We start from the raw sequence: 22376 nt of genomic DNA, 5'->3' as shown, positions 1-22376 counted from the left end.
CAGGTAATTGACGCCAAAATTGTCGCCTTTTCATGTCTTCTGTTGGGTCCGATGTGATAAACAGTGCTCTATGCTCGACAGAGATTGCTATAAGGTGGGAAACGACAAAGCGTGCAGCAAAAGCAGCACATCCCGAGCCGGCGCCTCAACGCCAATGTACGACCCTCATCGCGGTCACTCACAAAAACAGTAAGAGAGCGGGCAAAAGCAGACTCAGTAATCTCATACTTTGATTCAAGAACAGACATGAACAGCACTAGCTCATATTAGGATACAAGCCGCGTTGACTAAGTACCTTTGCTCAGTCATCTTATATTCCAGTCACAGTAATGAAAACTGATGTGCGGTAGAATACATCACTTACTACCCCTCTCTTCACTCCGCCTTTTTACCATTTCTTCCTCATTAACCCTATCTCGAATCGAAGCAATGACCGACCTGTCTGAAGCAAGTGCTTCTGAATTTGCAGCAACGTAAGTCACACGTTAAAATGTTCTCGAGATCGTTGGTGTCTAAAACCCCTCTCACCCAGCCATCTTCCACGGTATCATGGTCCTACCGTCAAAATTCAGATAGGCTCTAACAACCACGAATACGAAATTTCAAAGCACCTCCTTTGCAAAGAGTCTACCTATTTTACAGCGATGTTTGAAAGTAACTTTGCAGAGGGAGAGCAGCAGGCATCAACTCTAAAAGAAGTGGATGGGGTGGTCTCAGTGCGGAGTTTCGAAGCACTCATACAGTGGATATACCTACGCAGGATTCAATTCGATTTCGAAGGCCCAGAAGATCAAATATCGGCTATGATAGAGCTCGCCAGACTTGCAGACATGTGCAATATTACAGGGATAGAATCTCAAACGGCTCGGTATATCAAGGATATACTTGTTGCCAAATCTACTCCCGGCTTTTTTTTTTCGGCATATCGATACTAATATATTACCTCACACATCAACATATTATATGGGCAACCTTTTTGCCCCCAGGGCATTTGGTGCGTTGCATCCTAGCAGCAGCCTCGGTTGAAGGGTATCTTCGAGATGAGAACTATAAATTTGTGCAGGAAACTCAGGAATATCCTACCTTCGGAGCTGACCTGCTTCAAGAAGTGAGGTCAACGCTAAGTCGACTCGAGTCCACTCATCGCGATACCACCTTTAAAGACCCTATCAGCGGGATGAGAATGAGTGTCAACTCTGGTTCGGATTCATAGTACTGTGGTCAATTTCCTGTCTCGTTACACGTATGGACCGGTCTTTTTACTTTCCATTTGCTTAATTCGACAAGCGGCTAGATCCGAATTGCGAATCTCGAGGGCGCACAAGTCATTGAGCTAGTGGGTGTTTTTAGCAGCGAATGGAATGTCACGGAGTTATTACGGTACTATTCATGGGAGTCACTGAAGTCAATGTACCCAGTACGTAGCCCAGCTTGGTTTAAATACATGTCGAGAGAAAAATTGAGTGGTTTTTGGAAGCTTTTTCTTCACAACCAGCTATAGTAAATAATCCGCTTGATTGTAAATATGGCTTCTTAGTAATGAAATTATCATTTACCGTATCTCTCCAAGATATATTGGTAGATGCAATTCAGGAGGACCACCATCCTATTTTAAACTAGTGCACTGCATGTGGGGCTCTAGGAAAGTGCAAGAGTGTGAAGGTAAAGCTGATTTCGAACAGTACTGTATCGGTCAACTCCCAACGGAATATTGATAAACATTTTGAGTGTACTAGTGTTGATTGGCAGGATGTGGAGAAACAGCTACTAGCGTGGACCCATCTTTTTCATCGTGGCAAGACGATCCGGCTTCAGATAGCTATTAACTATATAGATGACAGCGGGTCTCTTCCTCCCAGCACTGACAAGAGAGGAAGATCATCCGTGACTAAGCGAATGCTCGCCGAACGAGACGTTTAGATTGACGCCGAGCATGCCTCTAGCCATGACCCAGTATGGAGAGATGTATATCGTATCATGCGATGCCCTGGGCCTCCATACCTTCATACAGGGCAATACTGCCGGTAAGACCCAAAGGGCAAGAAGCATTATAGATTAAGGACGCAACATTTAAAGGACCTCATCAGATATGTGAAGGAGGGAGGACATCTCGTGACCAGGCGTCCAGCACAAATATGGAAACAAAACCCTAGTGTTTTCAAAAGGACCTCTAGTAATGATGACCTGTACCCTTGGCACAGCGATGATAACTACAAAAGGAAACGGCGTCATGCAATGTTTCGGCAGTCGGGCCGTAGCCCAACCACGCCCATGTTCTCTCTAGGATTTTCTACTATAGAAACACATTTTACGTTTCCTATTGTAGTTATTAACGCTACTCCAAGGGAGCAAGTTATCATTCATTTCCATTTCTCCTCGCTTTGATCAGAGGTTTTGAAAAGATTTGAAAATTTGATCTATATCTACCCTCTTGGTATCCCAAGATGAGAGATATGTTTAGCTCTTGGCTCAGGAATGATCCTCTATTTTTCTTTCTCTCTCTTTACCTCTCGACTGTCATTTTGAAAAACCATTTTGCCTATTCTCCGTTAATAAAATGAGGTCATTGTTTGACATGATCAAATATTGAGCTCCCATGCCGAGTAAAATATATATACGGTGGATTGTCCTCTGCCGGACCCACTACAACTCACAACCCTAAAAAGAAGAGAAAGACGAGGTAACAATCAATGATCTTAAGGGGTTGAGATGAAACTTGATGTGCAGTGTATAATGACATAGATATATTTAACTAATTAGAGAATATGCAAAGCAATTCTTCTGCTTGATAAATGCTTATTTCGAACCGCGAGCTAAGACCGAACTCTCCTTGTAGCATGGTCTACGAACTAGTACTCAGCTACATTGATCCCAACAAGAGGCTTGTCATTACTAGATAATCACAACAGTATACATATTATACCTCAATCTGACATGTCCTGTGACACAGACGCGAAGAAGCGGTGAGTTCGTTCCAAAGTATGTAGACACGCAAAAGCAACGAAGGCAAACATTAAACACACAGCTGATTCATCAGAACCTATGACCTCGGTAAAACCAACCTAATTCTATCCTTCTAGATCCACCTCAGTCCCAACATGCACATCTTACAACATCCATCCCTATCCCAAGACCCATACATATGCAAGGCGCAACGAACCCACTCACTTACACCTTACGCTATGGTTTCGGTAACCGGCCATCGGTACCGACGACCCACACCAGATCGCACACGCAACACCTGATCGTACCGCAAGGTGCAGCATCCAGTAGTCACACCGCACCTCGTGCTCCAAGCCCTGACTTGCGTTGTCTTGGCTAATGCTTAGCTATGGGTTGGCGCTGCTACAGGGGTACTCCTTGCAGTACGACGTGTGTATATTATGTATGTATGTGCGTTGCACTGGGATACCTATGTACGTAGTTGATATGGAGCGTGCTGTTTGGCTCTAGTCTGGGTGGAGTAGTGTGATATACTAGTACATAGTATGTGATTTGTTCCTTTGTATGGTAAATTGTTATTTGTGCGATATAGAGATTGTTTCTATGTTTCAAAGCAGTGTGGGGAAGGATCGTAGTGATGTCTCAGAGTGAAGGGCTGAGTTGTAACTCGATCATTGGATACTTAGGGCAAGAGGGTAAGCTGGGGGCTGAAGGCAGTTTAGCCTGACCAATCCACGAGTCGGGCTGATGAGGCAGCTGAGAGCCACTGTGGATGTAGCTTTGACTTTCTCACCGCTACATCCCGCCTGACCGGGATCCTCTTTGCATTCGATCGACTCCGGGCCGGGTGATTGTTACTAGTGTTGAGTAATACAGGTAGTTTATTTGGTATTAAATTGGGTTACCTAGTTGATAGGTAATTGATTCGTGATATCATCGGCTTGGGGTATATCAGCTAGCGTTCTGTGCTGCCCTATATAATAAAATATGGGGTGCATGGTGATGAACATCCAAAGGCAAAATTGATCCGTACTGGGTATCGTTGTCCGGAGGCAAGTGTATGGAGATGTATCGACCAAGTCATTGTACATGTAAAAACACAAATGAAAAACAGTCTATACATCAGCGAGAATGTAAGCAAGGGAAGAGTAAAACATGTGTACGGAAGCAAAAGCAAAAGAATGTACAGGCACGTGCAAGTGTCCAAATCGCAAACCCCTCTAGATTAAATGGCTATCAAGGAAGGAATCTAGACTGGCTAATGGAACAGGACAAATCAGGCATTTATCATCATCTCTCATCAAGGTCATGAAGACGGTGTAGAGGTGGTGGTAGATTGCCACAAGAGCAAGCCCCAGGACAAAGGAAGTAGAAGAGGAAGAGAAGATAAGCAAGGATAGACGAGCACCGTTTTTTACTGGGCCCAGTTTTGTTGGAAGAAGTTACCGTCACTGGGCGGAGTGGAACCGGCATCGAAGAGACCACCAGGCCAGATAGGAACGGAGTCCGGCGGCGGAGAGGGAGCACTGGTAATCGGGACCGACGTCATGGGCTTGTACAATGGTATCTGCGACATGGTGTAGATATCCTGGGCAGGGACTGGTTTAGGCTCCATGCTCATGCTGGCTTGCAGCTGGTGCTCGAGCGCAGCGGTGGACTCATTAGTCGACTTGAGGAAGTCATCTATGTTAATCGAGTCCAGGTCATTGGACGACAGGAGACGCGCCTGAGGTAGACCGACCAATGAGGATGCAGAGCTGACGCGGAGATGCTCTATGTCAGACGCTTCGCTCACGCTGTGTAGATCGTGCATGTCATTGCTAGCATGACCCAAGCCGGGAAGCGGTCCAAACTCGTCAGCCTCGGAGATGTCTCCGGATGACGAGGGTGGTGGGAGACCCGAGGGATATGCGTTATAATCATAGCTAGCATATGAAGGAGCTTGCGTGCTGTTTGCGGCAGGCACGTCGGAGTAGAGAGGGAAACTTGACCAGTCGACCGAGGGAGCACCAATGCCAGCAGACCCCAGGGGCATATCGGAATCTGGAGAGGTGAAATAACATTCCTGATAAGGTTCTTGGAATGGCATGCAGGTGATGGGAGAATTGGTGCTCGTGGTCGGAAAGGAGGCGAAAGAAGAGATGTCAAGGGGAGGAACACTGGTGACAATCTGTTCCAGGGGGTATTTGTCCATAGCTGCAGGGGTAGATGTCGGGTTCGAGAGCACATCATGGGATCGGTCTAATGACGGAGCGGGAGGTGCTGGCGTAGCAAAATTGTCGATGTACAAGTGATCAGGAGGGGCGGGATTATAATCGTCTTCGGCACCCGAACCAAGCGCGCTGTTGGGAGAACCATTTTGCGACGTCTGTTGTGATGTGGGAAATTCGGACAAGGTAAGAGGTTCCTGGATGAAGGCCGACTGGCCTAGCGGCAAATGATCCACCGACCGACGAGGCAAGTCGGTTGGGTGGTGGATGGTATGCGATCGTGGGATCGTATAAGGCAATCCACATTTGTGGGCCATGTCATTATGCTTGTGGGCGGGTTTATGATGACCGTCGCGGAAAATCGTGAGCGTCGATTCCGATTTGGTAGACGTAAGAGGGGGTTTCCGCGGGGGATCAATCATAAGCGGGGGCGGAGAGAAGGGAAGACCGGTTTCAGGCACGGTATCTAGGTGTTCCTTTTTGAGTGCACAGGTGCAACGCTGGCCATGGCAGCAGCCACAGCGACCATGGGAAACACCGGCATGGCAATCTTCCTTCTTCTTCTTGTCGCCGCAATCACACTGGGTGTGAGTTGTCCGAGACTTGCGTAGGCCGCGGCAGTGAGCACATTGAGAGACTGGGCGGCCTTTTTTATTGATGTGGGTCAATTGGCGGTCTAATGGGGGAATTAGCATAGATATACATTGAAATATCGTCAAGATTGGCGTACCGCTGTGGTGACAGCTGCTGACTCGGTGACCCCGGACGCAAGCTTCACAAGCATACTTTTCACCATCGATGAGCATCGCTGCGGTGTTACTGGGAGGTACACATGCGATGATTCGCGAGGGATATCAGGGAAAATCGAAGTATTGAAATAAAAGAGATCGGTTCAGAAGACCAAGATATCAAGCCGTCAAGGCGATTGGCAACGACCTCTTTTGAGGTCAGGGCCGAGTAAAACAAAATGAAAGGGTATAATCGTATAGTCGAAGGTCCCAATGCGCAGAGGAGTTCACAGAACGCCGGACTAGCAGTATAAAATGCCGTTGAGAGCCACCGCACAGTCCTTGATTGGAATAGAAAGCAGAAGGCAAATAGTAAATCGAAAGGGTATCTCAGGCGCGAGGTAGGAGGAGGGGGGGGGTGGTCAGGTCAGGGATCGGAGAGTAAGAGAGAGAGCAGAGAGGGGGACCAAGCCTACGCACCGTTTGGCGCCGGCCGTTAGACAGGACACCAAGTACCGGTAGTGGCGGCCAAGATATAAAGCGTTCGAAAAAGAAGACGTTAGACACCCTATGAAGAGAAGAAAAGAGGAGAGGAAGGAGGGCGGGCAGCCGTTAATAACGGGGTATGGAACGAGGATTTTCGCTGCGCCACTGGTCTTTCTGGGTGGCCGAATGGTAATGTATTTTACGGGTCTTTGACTGCTTTTGTTACTTTAGCTACTCTTAGCTACTTTTAACTGCTTTTAACTTACAGGTTTAGGTTACTTTACACATGGCCATGTAGTAAATAATACATACAGCAAACCCTTCCGACTCCACAGCCATAGGGTTTACGCACATTTGAATTTAGTTTTTGCTTCTTTTTATCTGCTAGTTGTATATTACTAGTTTTATATATTCCCTCCATTTCCTTTATAAAATTTTGACTTTTTTTTTTGGCCCAACCTGGTAGCCCCAACCGGATAGATAAAAGCCCATATGTTGTAGGAGTTCCTTAACAAAAATCTAGCGCCACTCCACTAGAAAAAAAATGGATCTAAAATCTGGGGCCGCACATCCCGACCTCCTAAGGTTGACATAAACTGCCATATTATTGTGCGCCTGGGGCTGAATCTATGTATTAAATTTTGTTTCAAGGGTCCTAGCGCTTCCAGGTACATCCAAGAACGTTCCATAATCCCTGCATTCAAACAGTATTAGGAAACTGGCCCTTGGAAAAGGCAAATGATAAGAAAAGGAAAATAAGGAAAAAGTAAAAAAGGCCAGTGGAGGGAGTCCACGTATACATCGTCAGTTATGTGTTACCAGTACTGACTCCGTACAAGTACAATACACATGCCATAGCGCCAGAGTGGGTTGATGGCGTCAGTGTTCCTGCTTCGAGCGGGCTGCAGAGTGAGTTCGGGGCCCTGATCTACATTTTCTTTTACCCTATCTTATGGGGGGATTTTTTTAGGTAATTATTTGCGATTATACGGACTCTTTCTATTTGTACTTATCTTTCTCATCCCAGTATATGCCTTGAACTGCTTTAAACAGGCTGGAAGTATATATATACACGTATGATGTAGGCCATTTCGACAAAGTTCAAGCCGCCTTGGAGTTGGAGTTATATTATGGTCTACATCTACGTCTCCGAATCGTTTCTAGCAAGTTTCTCAAGTCAAAGCCAAGAATTCCTATGTAAGCGGTGCCCGTTTGACCCTTTCTGTCCTTAATATCAACCACACTAACACAGAGGAGTTATTATAATATACCCCTTAGCAGGAACGCTAAACCGATCCAAGGGTAATATTAGCGACCAAGTATGAGACACTATGCATGAACGGGATACTCATTTAGCAAAGAAAAAATGGCCGGGTACGTAATGAAAGGTAGAAGTAAACCAATCATAAATTGTATACTCTCTACTCTCTAATACTCTTTGGTTGATTTTGATCTCCCATAATGAATAATGGCAACCTTGGAACCCCAACTCAATTCGTAGTCACTATCAGTATCAGGCTGGAATAGCTGGCTCAGCAAACCAAATCGTTCGTTGCTTTCCTTGGGTTATTGACCAGATGTTAAATACATGTAATCAAAGACTAGTTTCTCGAAAACGAGGGAGCACTTCTAGTACATATGGTGGAACATCATATGCAACTCTAGGTCAAAGGTGATCTCCGGAAGGATGAAAACAATGTCAGTGTAGACAAACATTCACTGAATAATCGGATATAATTTGCCAGCTTGAAAGCATGGTTGATACTCACTGAGACACCAGTGGCCGCCCTCGTATGTTATAAGGTGGTGCCACTGGCACAGGTGCAGGTACATGCTCATCCCAACATCGACGGTGTAGACATTTGCATGTAAAGTCTCTGTAGAGCATTGGTATAGACGGGCATCAGTCCATACCAACTCAATACTCTCGAATATGGCAGGACCAAATATGTCAAAGTATTCTATGAATGATTGAAAATGTAACCCTGTGTACATAGTTCATCCGAAGCCGAAAGGGAAATAGTATTAATCCGTTCGACACGCAGAAACGAAAGGCCGTCCTCCGTGCGATCATCCAAAAAAGACTCGGGGAAGTAAACAACTGTATATAGCTTCAAAATAATATCTAATTCCAATGAATCCTCTGTACAAATGTTGTTGCTTAATGCGGCGCTCTCGGCGCTAGCCCCCTTGAAAATTCCTCCCCCGCGAAATTTTAGTTGAAACTTCATTTCTTGCACTTCGCGTCCTACACTCTCTTCCCTCCACCTCTCGGAGGCCCGCTTTGCCCACAACCCATCATTTCCCGTGAGATTTTCGGTTTTATATCGCGCGATGAACTCTCGCGAGCAGTCTGATATGCCTCCGGCGCCCTCTTACCCGTCCCCCAACGGTGCGCAGATGGCCCAGGGCGTACCCTCGTATTATGGTAACCGCCAAATGACCACCGATGAGCTGCTCTCCGCGGAGCTTTCGCGTGATGCCTCCGGTCCAGGCCTTGGCGAAACAAACAATGGTGTTCACCATGGCCAGTCTATGGTGTTAGGTTCCTCCAATGCTGCCGACATGGGTCGAACCTCTTCGGAGGATCAACACCAGCACCAGCACATGCTCCAGTTCCCTCCGAGTCAACAGGTTGGCGTCGACCCTAACCACGACTTGAGCTATGGCGAACAAAGTGCGCGCAAACGATCAAAGATCTCGAGAGCTTGCGACGAGTGCCGCCGAAAGAAAGTACGATAACAACTGCCCCCCGAACGCGATTGTGTACCTTGAAGCTAAGACGCGTTTTCTTTTTACAGGTTCGATGCGACGCGAGCTCGGAAACTGGCCTTGAGACATGCTCCAACTGTAGGCGTCTCGGCGTTGTATGCCAATTCAGTCGTGTCCCTATGAAACGCGGCCCCAGTAAAGGGTAGGAAAAACAAGTGCGCCCCTACAAGAATCGCCAGCGCTAACAGGCACAGTTACATCAAAGAACTCGCCGAGCGACTCCATACTCTCGAGAACCAGATGCAACCTGGAATCGTCCAGCCTGACGTGCCATACCAGTCCATGAACGAGGTGTCGCTACCGAGAGGTTACCAGGATTTCGCATCGCCGGTGGAATCGACCTCGGGCAATCGCAAGAGGACTTACTCGGTCTTCGAAGGTCTCCCCAGCTCCTCGTTTGCACAGCCTTCTTTCAACGCCCGCGTATCGCAAAATGCCTTCGACGCGTCTGAGACAGCAGCAGACCCGTACAACCCAGCTGTCGCCAACGGCGGCGCACCGAAACCTGGTAATCTGTTCTGGAACCCGACAGGCCATGAGAATGATCTCCCAAGCGGCCTTGAGATGACGGATTTGCCAAAGCATGAAGGCGATGACGACATGACACCAGTGACTCTGGATGAAGGAGCTCTTGATGCGTACGTGCAATGTATAACCCTCGTAATTATGAGAAATCCACCTAACACCGGACTGCAGTTATTACCAAAAGATCCACACCCTTCTGCCGATTCTTCCCCACACCAAGGAGCGAACATTGGAGCTTTTGCACCAATGCAATCGCGAGGCACAGGAAATTTTCTGCCATGCATTGTACAGCGTTACTCGAACTGACTTGTCTCGTGTGGCGGGCAACTTCGAGAAGATCAACGGCTTTGATAATGCCCAGGATCTCCTCATGTTCCACACTCGCCAGCCATTGATGGTCCACACGACCCCTGTCAACCTTATCTGGCTTCAGTCTCTTTTACTGATGATCATCGACTGTGACACCCGTGGACCGGATAACTTCGTTCTGAAAGATGGTGTCCCTAAGGGTAGCCTGGTCCAAGCCGCGAACAAGCTCGGGTACGAGTTGGCCAAGAGCCAAGGCCAGCTGAAGAACAAGCGATCTGTGGATTCTGATGTCGACTCGGATGCCAATCTCACCCGGCGCAACTGGGTATCCTTGGTCATCTTGGCCCGGTGGTACGCGATCAGTGTGGCAGATGTCACAGTTCTGGGTGGTCATGAGATTGGCGGCCGTGAAGATGAAAGGGTTGTTGGTCAAATCACAACCGGAATTGCCTGTATGTTGATCTTCTTTATTTCACAATTATGCTGTTTCACTAACTCCTTTCGCACCAGCTTATTCAACATTCCTCTCGGAGATGGTCACTTTGGCTAATGTCGACCACAACATCTGCCAAACTAACTCCGGCCTGGGTCGTATTATCGGCGCGAACCTAGTCTCGTCCCTAGAGCGTCTAGCGGAGATGGAAGACATCTTCCAGATCCACGAGTTACCCGAGAACTCCAACACTCGCCCACTTTACGAGAGTCTCCAAGCACAACTCTACTGGACCGTCCGTTTGCTCATCAAGCGCCACGTCTTCGTGTACAGCCCATACGAGATCATCTTCTGCGCGCAGGAGGTCATCAACGAGATGCACAAGTCAACCATGCAATCCCGCCTCCCATCACCCTTCGATCTACATAGTCTAGCCCTCGCCTCAATGACTCTTCTCGAGGCGACAGTTCTCCCGGAACATGCAAACGAATGTTGGGCCACCCTCGAAAAAGTCGAAGAGATCCTCGACCGTCGCTCCAAGCGTGCAGCAGAGGGCTCCGAGTTTGAAAATATCTTCGGCACCCCGGAATGGGACGCCAAGATCCGCATCTTCCTTGAGTGGCGTCGTATCAAGTCCCAGGAGAGCCAGCTACAGGAAGCTGAAATCGGCGGTCTAGCCAAGTCCCAGCAGCCTGTGATGGGCCCCAATGAGCAGCGCTCTCTTCAACACCTTGCTGATCTCGCTGTCGGTGCTGAGGGCTCTGTTGGTCAGAATGCGCCGTCTACTCCTCCTCCCGGTCTCTCTAATGACCAGGCCGAATCCGAGCAGAATCTCGCCCCTCAGTTGACCCAGTCGCAAGGCGGGTCTGGTCGTGTTGTTGTTGATTTCACTATGCTCACCAAGGAGGGCTATTTGAACGTCTTCTCTGGGTTGATCTACCGTCGCACACGTTAAGTTGCTTCGCTCTAGCTACTTCTTCTCTTAATCTTTCAGTTGTCTAGTTTTTTGTTTGAACAAAGGAGGCCTGTCGGAAATTGGGGGCTTTTTTTCGTCATGTAATATTTGCGTTGGTTGGGCTTCTCGATTGCTCAACCTTGGAAATTTGTCTCTTGTATCTTATGCTGTAGTCGTGTCTCGGCTAGGAAGAGTTTATTGAATGGAATACATGTATGATCCATATATGACATATCATCAGTATCCCCATCTCCCATCTATCCCGAGTCACATTCCTCCGTATGGCATGATATGATATGATATGATATAAGACCATATGATATAACATAGTAAAATAAGATATGAGAGAACAAGCGAATAGAAATCCTGCATCCCTCACTGCTTCTTTCCGAATGCAAACCGCCTCCATGTCCCATCCACGTCCTCGCACAGAGCCATGAAACTGTCATCGTCAATCAACTCGCACATCCAGTTCTCGAGAAAGACAATTCTCTCAGTTGTTGGTGAAGACAGATACCGTGCAAGATGGTCTTCCGTCACGGCTGGATCTTTCTCGTTTGGTTTGCTGACCGGGTTATGGTTACAGTTCGAGGTTGTTGGGTTATTCTGTGTGTGCGATGCGTTATGGGGGCTGGGTACTTGAGATAGCTGTTCGGCAGATTCGCAGATCAAAGCTGTGTTTTGCGAAACCGGGGGTTCTTCATTGAACAATATTGGCTGGCTGGGCTCGGGACAAGGATTTGTTTGGGAAAAGATTTGGGGATCGGAGTCGGGAACACCCGAATGAGTATTAGACTCGACTACGGGAAGATATGGACGAGGTTCTGAATCCTTCGTTGGCTCTGTGGGTTGAGAACTTGGCGACGGAGCTGACTGGGAACCCTTCTGTGTTGTTCGAGTCAAGCTTGCAGCGCGCGGTTGCTTTGAAGTTGGCTTTGAGAAGGGCAGGTCCCTCTTGGGAGGGAGCATCTGGTTTAACTGGTCGATGTCATGAATTGCAGATATGGTGGAAAGCTGGGAGCTTGGTAGATCGGGTTCTTTGTTTGAGGCGTGTGCGGGAGCAGAGGTATGCTGCAGCTGGAAGAAATCTAGCTGTTCCATGCTTCGGGATGGGGGGTTGAGAGTTCGTACAGGGCCCAACCTGGAGACAGGGTGTGAAATGGTGCTCGCGGGAGATGATGCTCGAATGGGTGCTATCAAAGCGAGAATGTAAGATAGCTGCTCGTGCGGTGTTCATGGGAATCGTCACATACTTGTCCCTCCAGATCCTAACGCCCCTGTGGGGTAAAAGTGAACTCCATTGCTGCCAGTTGAAGTCGCCGCTGTGTTTGTGGTCCTGGGGACAATGGAAGAAAGATGTCCTGATGTCCATGACGACACCGAAGGAAATCGTTGCATTGCTGGAACTGGTATCTTGCCTTCTGTTAATGGACAGTTGATTTCACCTAGAAGAGCCAAGGCCGTGAAGTAGTCACGCTCTGTGGTGAACTTGATCTGAAATCGACGAATCTGGGGGATCAGAAGACGGTACTGTTAGGACTCACTACCCAAAGTCCTATCTCGTACAGAATATACACACCTGTGTTCCACCATAAGGATACTTGACTGCAAGACAGGGCGACTTCACAACGACAGCAAAATGTGACCTTGGAGGTGGAATCAGCTGGGCTTGCATTGCTGCCATGCGAGTGAAGAATACGAGATCAAGCTGCTCCTAAATAGGATGATCAAGATGTTCAGCTGCTGGCTGTCAAGCTTTATGCGTGAATGAGAGTGTACCAGGATTCCATCACCTCGAACCACTTTCTGAATCATCTTTGATGGCACAAGGCCGGAGCCGAGGAACTTCTCAAATATGCAAGCCAGATCTCCATTTCCAGGGATATGATTCCAGGTCAGTGGACCGGCATGATCGATGGTAGTGGTTGTATGGGAGAACTTGGCGATGGCTAGACGAAGGAATTGGGGAGGGATGGGTGGTTGAAGATGCTGCATCTTATGGAACGAGAGCAATTCATAAATAGTACAAGCTCAGAAGACTTCCATAGATATAACATAGATGAATGATCGTGGTAGTGGAATGATGTTCGAGGGGAGGGCAAGCCTGAAAGAACGCTCCAGGGCTGGATAAAATGCTCCCATTGCTAATTCGGCCTGCCCACCTCACTCGCATCTTTAACCAGGGCGTGATAAATCAAATCAATATGAATATAATAAGTTTAAGGTACCTAGTATCATTTCAAAATATTAAACTCTTAGAAGTCATGTTGAGGCTCAAAAAGGATACGACTGGGTTCCCTTAGGAATACTCTGGCTGATCAGACAATCAATCAAAACCGTGATTTTGGTTAGTTGAATCCTTTCAAATTGGAAAATGAGACAATCAGTCTGTCTTTATTGCTGCTGTTGGCGCTATTCAGAAATTCGGTTGCCTGAGGCATCAAAATCAAACACAGTGGCATGCCTTAATCATCAATCGGAACAATCAATAATCCGACAACGCGCCCTGGAGAAGCGCGGACTTTTGGCTGATCAGTGCCGTTGATCGCAAGCCCAGCTCTAGCCCTCCAGGGCCGCAAGGCATTGACAATTATTTTACTTTTGAAACCTATCGTTGATTTTGATCGCCTCCGCGCAAATTTACTACTGCCTTACAACTGCTGTTGCTGCTGAGCACTTTGCTTTCTTCATCGTCGCATCCAGTGCTCCGACATTCAAACGCGCGAACACTGCAACTCAGCCCGAGTCACAGCCACTGGCCGTCGCTATCACCTCTTGCGGCCAGAATCAAAGTTGTATTGACTTTCTACTTCGACCTTTCAGAATCCGAACGAAGTCGCCAGATTGACGCCCCTGCAATTTCTCCTGCTCGATTAGTTTGGAAACAAAGACGTATCAAGGGCAACATCTCCCGAGTCGCACCTTCAAAGTTTTCGATCTTGAGATTAGAAGGCCATATCCCTGATTTACCCTCCACTCCTCGAGGTCAGGCTGTCGGTCTTATCCGCTGCAAGGACCGAACCACCCCGTGCATTTGAAAACGTGAACGGCGCAAAGCTGTCGCGCATTCAACAGTACAATGTCTGCCTCTACCCCTCGCACCTCGCTGCGACGTAAGACTACCATCTCTCAGCCGACAGGTGTGGTATCTGTACTAACACCACCCACAGAGGGCTTACGCCATGCTCCAAAAATCAACCAACCCTTCATCCCCGATACAACCCCTGCCCGTCGATCACACATCCATCATGGGCTCACATCACCACAGCCATCAACCAGCCCTCATCATGTGAATGTCAATCCCGCCGCCAATCCCCAGAGCACGCAGTTCGCGGTCGATAGCTGGGAAGGAAAAGACAGCCGACAGGTTCCCATGTCGACGAGGGAAGTGCCGACCCCAGGGAACCGACCGGTCATCTTTGCCCATCTGCGTGACCCTTCGAAAATGCCACGGCAATTGGATTATTATGACCCTTATTTCCCACTGAGATATCTCGAGGTTCCAAGGAGTAAATATTCCTGCATCCCATGAATTGACTAGAAATACTGACGGTCTTGTGTTCTTTAGCGGATCACATCTACAAACGCGCCCATTACGGTCTGCAGTCAGGTATTCCAGACGAAGTCGACTTTGCGCTGTACCACCTCGTCCAAATTTCAAATCAACGATGGGATAAATTCAAATTTGAAGGGTTTCCCTTGCTTGCGGAAACTTTGATGCAGAAAGCACTTGACATCACACAACTTTGCACGGGGGTGAAGTGGGAATTCCAGTATGATCCTCGGAAGCCCATCGACCGTGTCAACGTGCTCAATTCGCTACATGGAACCCGGGATATTCTGGACAAAATTAGCAAAATCCCAGTCAACCTCCCAGACGACAGCCTTGAGACATACGAATTCAATCATCGACTGAGAAACATCAAAGAGGCCACGTTAGTGTTGAGAAACATGGTGCTTCTGAAGGAGAACGCATTTTATGTGTCACGGTATGCAAATGGTCTATTGCGTGACTTTTTGGTTATCTTGATCAATGCCCCCAATCAACCTCGACTCAATGAAATCAAAAACGATGCGCTAGATATCGCCGAGGAGGTCACCAAGTTCTTGCGGACTGATCCTGAAGATCCGCTGTGGATTTCTTTGGTGAATTGTCTTGATTCCCCAGACCGCGCCCACGTCGTGCGGGCCCTCTGGGCCTTGACACACTTCGGCACTGAGCTGGACGATGCGGATGCGAACCGGGCCATGGAAACCCTGACCAAACCAACTCTCCAGCAGATGTACTATCACACTCTTCTTGACCTCGACAAGGATATTCTGAGTGGTGCACTGGACTTTTGGTATCAATACACGCTCAGTCATGACAATATCGAGACATTGATGGATGTGGTCAATTTCCCAATCGTCTTTGTTCCTCGCATGGTCGCACTTTTAACTTATGAAGCACGGCCTACCAAAAAGGAAACTGTTCTTCAGGAAGAAAAAGTCGCACCTCCGCCCACTGATATTCCTCGTGTATCCCCCGAGCTCTTGGAAAAGCTGATGGAGCTATCCGAGCCGGAACGAAGCTCCCAATGGCTGCGTTGCTGCTTCATCGAGGATTCAGAATGTGAGATCACACAGATCGCTTTATGGCAAGCCTACCAAAGCCGATTCGCAGACCCTCGTGTCACTGGAGGGGGTGTTCTTCCCGCTGCAGAGTTCATCAAGAATGTCAGCAACACATTCACAAACGCTCAAGCACAGGTCATCAACGGCCCTGGCACCGCCACCAAATTCATTATCAAGGGCATCCGACCTTTAGAAACCGCTCACACATTTGAGGGCTTCCCTTATTCCTACTGCAGATGGGCAGACAACTCAAAGCCTTCTAAGATGTGTCAGCGTGCATTCACATCTCCGACAGATCTCCGGAATCATGTTTTCGGTGACCATATGAACCTGGAACCCACAGACACTCCCGGCCAGTATAAGCTTGATCCCGCAGACACTCCCATCCACACCTGCCAATGGGACCACTGCTCGCGATTCCGAGCATCTGGGCCCAGCGCCAACACATCCATGGTCGCCGGCCACGTTTCGTCGCATTTGCCTGAAGATCGCCCCGCGGACGCACAGCCCACAACCGCCAAGCGCGTGGTTCTCCAAGAGCGAATCGTCCGTAAATGGTACTATATGGATACTCCGATCAATGAAAAGGGCGAGCCATTCGGCGTGGCCTACAAAGCTGCATTGGTGTTGCGCAACATCGCCCGGGGCCTGCCGAATCGGACCACATCGAAATACGGTGGTCTTCCCTGGAAGAAGGCCTGCTTCACCAGCCAGCGCCCCAAGATCGTCGAAGTCTGGGACCGAAACCGTGCGCTGCGCAAGGAGCTTACCGAGTTGATTATGGTGATTGAGAAAGAGGTAGACTATTAAAGTTCCTATTACATGTTTTCTGATGTCGCAACTACCTCTTTTTCTTTTCTCATGAATCAATATCTCTGTACGATTAATACCCTGATTATTCATGTTCTCACCGTCTTTCTGGTCTCCAGGTCCTCCATCTTGTCTAAGTGTACAATATCTAAGAGCCAGGGCCATATCCGCGGTGTTTTCTTGTTTCTGCTTTGTTTTTAATGGCTTGTCGCTTTGATCTAAACCTAAGTTCGCACGCAAAAAGGCCCCCGAAGAGTGGAGTTGCATTACTACCTAGGTATAGGTATGGGATGGCTGATGTTTGACTTTCCCGGCGTTTCTTAGGATAGAAATTCGAGATTCATTAGTTAGTATACCGAGGCTCATTTAATTCACCCTTTCTTTCGTTTTACTTTTACGTGCTTAAATGTGTTGAACCAAGCCCGAAAGAAATTATAACGATTAACATGGTAATTCATATAGAACTCTATGTTTTCATTTAAAAATGGGAAACAGTATGCCTGGATCGCTTCCAATGAAGCAGAAGCCGATGACACAAGCCCTATCCTCGAGTCCTTATAGCCCAACAGCTGCGTCATCTTGTTGCTTCACTCAAGAGGATATCTGGCTTTTGGATATTCCTCCAACTAAGAATCATGAAACCCGTGACAAGGTAGATCGAAACAACAGAATATTCCATCAACAGCCAGCCCCATGGCCAAGAATGGGGCAACTAGGCCACTCAAATCATTCCACCTAAAATCGGATGGCTGGAATACAGACAAAAGAGGTATACGATCCGAACAGCTATGAATGGTGTAGCCAGAGCCGTAGCGTTGAGAATCTTAGAATATATTAGCCTTGAAAAAGTAGACGTATGGGGTCTGCGAACCGTTCTGCTTGTAATCGAGAGACTCGAGCGTTGTGTCCAGAAATATACTTACATGACAAGTAAACACCCGACAAAGACCACCACGATGATGTATCCGGATTTAACAAGTTTAATGCCAATAAGTACATCGCTGTTAGTGTCGCTCCCTTCTAGAGCTCCACCTGCAACGGTAAGTCCGATCCGGACGATAAAAAAGGACTCGGGATACGACTAAACATAGCCGAATTTGGCGGCTCATCTCTCTTTCGAGAGCCACTCTGTAGTGTATTAGATTGGCGATTCATGACGGATATTGGCATGGAATTCACGGCGCCAACTTACATGATTCGAATAAAGCCTAAAGTTGCTGTGATCAAGGGGAACACGCCAGCATTGAGCAATATGACTGAAGCAGCCATCACGCCAGTACTGGAAGACTTCTGTGCGATGATCACCAAGATACCCGCAGTGATACGAACTGACATCAAATTATGTTAGAGATGCCAGATATAGAACCTTCAAGTTGAGAGTTTTGTAGGAAGATACTTACCGAGGGAAAAGAAAGTCAGGGATAATCCATGCCATGCGAGGTCGCTTGTGCCGATAACATGCGAGATAAAGTGCAATGACCGTTACCGGTATATAGAACACGATCTGTGCGATACTTAATTCTGAGTGACTGCCCAACATGTTGATTTCAATGTTGACCTCAAAGTTGCGGGATATCAGGATTCGTTCCTATGAGCAGTCTTTCCTCGATTTTCCTTAAAAATAACCCGGCTGTGCTGAAATCCTCTGTATAGATGCTCTCGCAAGATCAGCACCTTTTTTGGTTTAGCGTCGGGAGCTATCAAGGTTTGGATATCTTATTGGCTCGAGGTGGCTCCACTGCCTCCACCTAGAGCCCCCAAACTTAATCTGACTAAGTCAGCATTACTTGCCAAGTTATGGTCCTCGTTAGCTTTGATTGAATAAATACCCAGTGTTGTAACGCAACATATAAGGCTCAGCTTATGAGATGGTTGGAGTAGCAACTCGTTTTCTGTTTCCGAAACGCCCAGGTTGCTGCTACACTGATGCTCCTGTGGGCAACGCGGACGATGCTTTGGTCGGGTCTTTCCAATATGTACCAGCACGTCGGGTCTGTCAATCTGTGGAATACTTTTTGATGGATGATACGCTGCTAGCACGGCCGTTATCAGTCAGCCCTGCGCTTGGGATTGTGGTTGATAGTTTACGGAATCGGCTTGGTCATGGTCGAGGGATTGCATGGATACAAGAAGCTCTGGAGGTTGTTCGGTGAAAAGGACTTCGCGTTCTGCAAGACGTAAATATATAATCAACCTAGTAGATAGGCAAATAATGAAACTCAAATATGCAAGTATCTATTCGTGAGAATAGACCCCAGTTGGAAACCCGGCCTCGCAATCTTTAATATAGTGTGCATTTTATTCATTCTGAAATAAATGAAAATATATGATTTTAGGAGAAGTCTACTAAAACGAGACATCGAAGTACATGGTGGAATGTAAATTGATGTAAGAGTTGAGAAAGCCAAGAAGCCAAGACTAGACTATCGAATTTGATAAAAAGGCGTTCACACTCAGTAGTCACCCGTAGGCATCCCACCCACAGCCGGGACATGCTGTCCATGGAATCCAAACCCAACAGCCCCATCAACATTTGCTCGGCCAATTTCCACCAAGCTACGTGCATCAAGGCAGAGCAAATAACTCTTGCCATGCATTCCGTCGAGAACCACGCTGAGTAGTACACCATCATCCTCACTGGTCCCCTCGGGATTAGCGACGAAAATGGGCTCACCGGGCGATTGTCCGTGGCATGCCCAGAGCTGAACTTGCTGGGTATCACAATCGAGCTTCATGATACCATCTGTCAGAGTTGACTCTCCACGGAAGGTCACAGCGTAGACATATCGGTGTTTCTGAGTGACTATTTTCGGATTCATAGTTGGCAGCTCAGGCGACATCGATTTGCAAACGGACCACTCGACTGTTGCTTTCTTGGGATCGGTGCATGGAGTGGAAGGCACGGCAGGAAGGCGGAACCGGGTGAAAGATGTACGGAAAGAATCGTCTCTCTTCTTCTGGAAGGTCTTGGCCGTATCCAATGAAGAGATCAAGTTCTCATAATAGACAGACTGCACAAATTCAGAGCTGTCGGTTCTCACAACGTCTGCGATGATATCCATCTCCGTAGGATTCGCCTTTGAGGGTTCGAGCCATGCGTTGACCGTGTGGAAGGAAAAGAATGCAGGGCTTTCGTATGTTGCGATCAACCCCTTGCCGTGCTTACGGTCAATGACATACCACACTGCTGGCTGACTTGGGTCTGTTGGCAAGATTGACTCCATGAACGAGGAGTCCAACCGTTGTGGATTTATGTGCGCGTTCCACACACATAGCACAACATGGTCCTCCGTGATGAGAAGGGAGTGAAGATAAGCTGGTGTCGTGGGGAAAGTTGCAAGGATTGTGGTTTCCCCCGTTGAAGCCGAGACCTTGAAGACACGGTATGTACAGGTTGGTCCTAGCGTGAGATTGTAATTGAACATATCTCCCGTGATAGGGTCCGATCGTGCATGAGATGCAGAGAGTTGTCCCGACAGTTCAGGGTGCAGGGTAGCCTGCGAGGCCAGGCCGATGGGCTCCAGGGTTTCTGGATCGAGCTTCTTGAAGGCATTGTAGTCGGTCTTTGCATAGAGAGTTCTAATTCCTTGAGAATCGCCCCAGCGAGAAGTCGATTCATCGGTCTTAGAGTCGAGGCCGGGGACGTTGATTGAAAGGGTGACAGATATGTTCCTACTCGACGGAGTGGGTTGTGGGACAAATTCACTCTGGACTTTGCCCAAGACACTCTTGCAAGGATCACGTTTCTGTCCGAAACTGAACGTATCTAGAGACCCCGTCTTTCTTGCGTTTTCGATCAGATCATCAGTTGAGAAGCGAGAGTTGTAGAAAACCCGAGGCGAAGTATGAGAGCCCTCTGGAGCAAAGATCTGGAAACGATGGGTTTGACCGAATCCATCGAACCAGTGGGAGAGCCGTAGTGTTTCTCCATTCTCAGTTTTCAGTTGGCTTTTCCCTGGCCCTGTACGGTATAGAGTTCCAGCGGCATATGTAGGAATTTGTCCTGCCACAGATAGTTCAACCGGCTCGCGCTGTTCGTATTCAGGATCGAACTAACAGGGATTAGCAAGTTGTATAGTTCAAGATGTCCGCAATTCCACTTACACCTTTGTCATTAGGCCAGTTATTGTAATGATCTTCATTTGTATCAATCTCCATGACTGTTGCGGAAGGCATTTTCTTTTCAAGGTGATAGATCTGTGTTGGGGTCTGTTTTGGCAGGTTGAAATTGTTGGCTAATGTTTCAGGCTAATATGACTTTTTTTTTTGCCTCTGACAATTCACCCTTTATATATTTTCCACTTCATTAAAAAACAGACTTGTATCTATCAGGTTTCGGGTTCGTCATTTTTAGCGGGGGAATCGCGACGGGCTGAATTACACAACCGACTTCTCCCTTTCCCTCGCCAATCGCCAACGTCGAATTACCGAGTCTCGCTCATCATCGTCACTTCGAGCCGCGCCAAGTCCGCAACTGACTGTGAATCCCGGATTGCACATTCAATTTTAGTCTTATCCGGGGTATCTTGGCGGGATACACCCACTTGAACCTTTAAAGCCCGACAAATCATCCACGAGAGATCCACAGCCTCGGTTGCTTTTCGGGGCCTTTTATTAAACCGACGCCAACCATGAAGCAAGTACGCAAACCCGAGACCGGAACCGGTCTAAAGATGTGGAAATGTGAAGAATGTCCCTCCAATTTCCAGCGATTAGATCACATGAAACGCCATGCCCTGTGTCGTATGTCTCCAACGATAGTCGGAATCGATACAGTAAATGACTTCCTACAGACCACACGGTGAAAAGCCACCCCTGTTTATTTTGCAGCTCTGCATTCAGCCGAGGGTATGTCACCTTCCATCACTCCCGAACAAAGATATGTCACCCCGTCATGTGTGCTGACAAAATCCACCCAGAGATGTACTACGGAGACATTGGAAATCGTGCAAGGCCCGTATAGACGGTGGCCATACAATCCCCAAGCCGGAGCGCGGTGGGAAACACAAACGTGCCTGTGATAGTTGTGCAAGCCTCAGGAAAGCCTGTAGTGGGAAAATGCCGTGTGCTGAATGCACCCAAAGAGAAAGACAGTGCACATATGAACGTCTTCTCGGCGACGAAGCACCCTTGCCATCCATATCCGACGAACTTCCCTTGCCATCCACGTCGCAGGCTTTACTAGAGACCCCCGCCGAAAGTTCGGGTACAAATGATGCCCCGATAGTTGACGAGTCGAGTTGGGACCTTGGCCCTGCAACCCTTTATCCTTTCAATAGGGAATTTGTTGCTCGACACGGTAGACTTGGTTTAGGTTGATTAGAAATGCCAACAATCAACCAAGTCTAGTGCCATGCGGGATCATGCATACAATCACTCCTTGATTGTGAGCCAAATGGTATACATATCTTCTTTACGGTATGACACACTCTGAATGCAATACTCAAAATGTCCTTGGTGAATAAGTCGGCTCAGATTCCGAAACGATGCCGGCGTGCTTCATGCTCAGAGAACTGTACTGTTGGAATTTGGAGGATTGAATGACTCCATGCTCTCTCGTCTTCCGTCGGCTATCCGAGGTGAAAAGATAG

General features: G+C 47.9%; 8 protein-coding genes across 8 annotated transcripts; 4 read left to right on the top strand and 4 right to left on the bottom strand.

The window, feature by feature from the left end:
* Nucleotides 1–429: 429 nt before the first annotated feature.
* N7447_001764 (BTB/POZ domain-containing protein) lies at nt 430–1213 on the top strand (the record flags this gene model as incomplete). The annotated part of the gene is given in 3 exon segments (XM_057226040.1): nt 430–473; nt 533–832; nt 847–1213. 3 exon segments carry the CDS (start codon nt 430–432, stop codon nt 1211–1213), a joined length of 711 nt encoding a protein of 236 aa, XP_057090056.1.
* A 1721-nt stretch (nt 1214–2934) lies between these two features.
* Nucleotides 2935–3245, top strand: N7447_001763 (uncharacterized protein; the record flags this gene model as incomplete). Its single annotated transcript, XM_057226039.1, has 2 exons — nt 2935–2963; nt 3092–3245. The coding sequence occupies 2 exons, from the start codon at nt 2935–2937 to the stop codon at nt 3243–3245; spliced, it is 183 nt and encodes a 60-aa protein (XP_057090055.1).
* Nucleotides 3246–4357: 1112 nt separating this feature from the next.
* Nucleotides 4358–5959, bottom strand: N7447_001762 (copper fist DNA-binding domain-containing protein; the record flags this gene model as incomplete). Its single annotated transcript, XM_057226038.1, has 2 exons — nt 4358–5829; nt 5884–5959. The coding sequence occupies 2 exons, from the start codon at nt 5957–5959 to the stop codon at nt 4358–4360; spliced, it is 1548 nt and encodes a 515-aa protein (XP_057090054.1).
* A 2742-nt stretch (nt 5960–8701) lies between these two features.
* Nucleotides 8702–11361, top strand: N7447_001761 (putative C6 finger domain protein; the record flags this gene model as incomplete). The annotated part of the gene is made up of 5 exons (XM_057226037.1): nt 8702–9100; nt 9169–9281; nt 9334–9777; nt 9836–10425; nt 10484–11361. 5 exons carry the CDS (start codon nt 8702–8704, stop codon nt 11359–11361), a joined length of 2424 nt encoding a protein of 807 aa, XP_057090053.1.
* A 375-nt stretch (nt 11362–11736) lies between these two features.
* On the bottom strand, nt 11737–13356 carry N7447_001760 (uncharacterized protein; the record flags this gene model as incomplete). The annotated part of the gene is made up of 4 exons (XM_057226036.1): nt 11737–12554; nt 12615–12870; nt 12941–13075; nt 13141–13356. The coding sequence occupies 4 exons, from the start codon at nt 13354–13356 to the stop codon at nt 11737–11739; spliced, it is 1425 nt and encodes a 474-aa protein (XP_057090052.1).
* Nucleotides 13357–14440: 1084 nt separating this feature from the next.
* On the top strand, nt 14441–16785 carry N7447_001759 (putative chromatin remodeling complex subunit (Rsc9); the record flags this gene model as incomplete). The annotated part of the gene is made up of 3 exons (XM_057226035.1): nt 14441–14474; nt 14532–14870; nt 14930–16785. The coding sequence occupies 3 exons, from the start codon at nt 14441–14443 to the stop codon at nt 16783–16785; spliced, it is 2229 nt and encodes a 742-aa protein (XP_057090051.1).
* A 1020-nt stretch (nt 16786–17805) lies between these two features.
* Nucleotides 17806–18325, bottom strand: N7447_001758 (uncharacterized protein; the record flags this gene model as incomplete). The annotated part of the gene is made up of 3 exons (XM_057226034.1): nt 17806–17913; nt 17978–18113; nt 18186–18325. The coding sequence occupies 3 exons, from the start codon at nt 18323–18325 to the stop codon at nt 17806–17808; spliced, it is 384 nt and encodes a 127-aa protein (XP_057090050.1).
* A 913-nt stretch (nt 18326–19238) lies between these two features.
* N7447_001757 (carotenoid oxygenase family protein) lies at nt 19239–20994 on the bottom strand (the record flags this gene model as incomplete). The annotated part of the gene is made up of 2 exons (XM_057226033.1): nt 19239–20837; nt 20890–20994. Coding segments are annotated over 2 exons (1704 nt in total), but the record flags the coding sequence as incomplete, so codon positions are not given.
* Between the last annotated feature and the right edge of the window lie 1382 nt (nt 20995–22376).

The sequence above is a fragment of the Penicillium robsamsonii genome, assembly GCF_028829455.1.
Source record: "Penicillium robsamsonii strain IBT 29466 chromosome Unknown utg000001l_segment0_segment0, whole genome shotgun sequence".
Classification (NCBI taxonomy): domain Eukaryota; kingdom Fungi; phylum Ascomycota; class Eurotiomycetes; order Eurotiales; family Aspergillaceae; genus Penicillium; species Penicillium robsamsonii.
The sequence above is the reverse complement of the archived record's forward strand: the minus strand, read 5'-3'. Positions and strand labels throughout refer to the sequence as shown.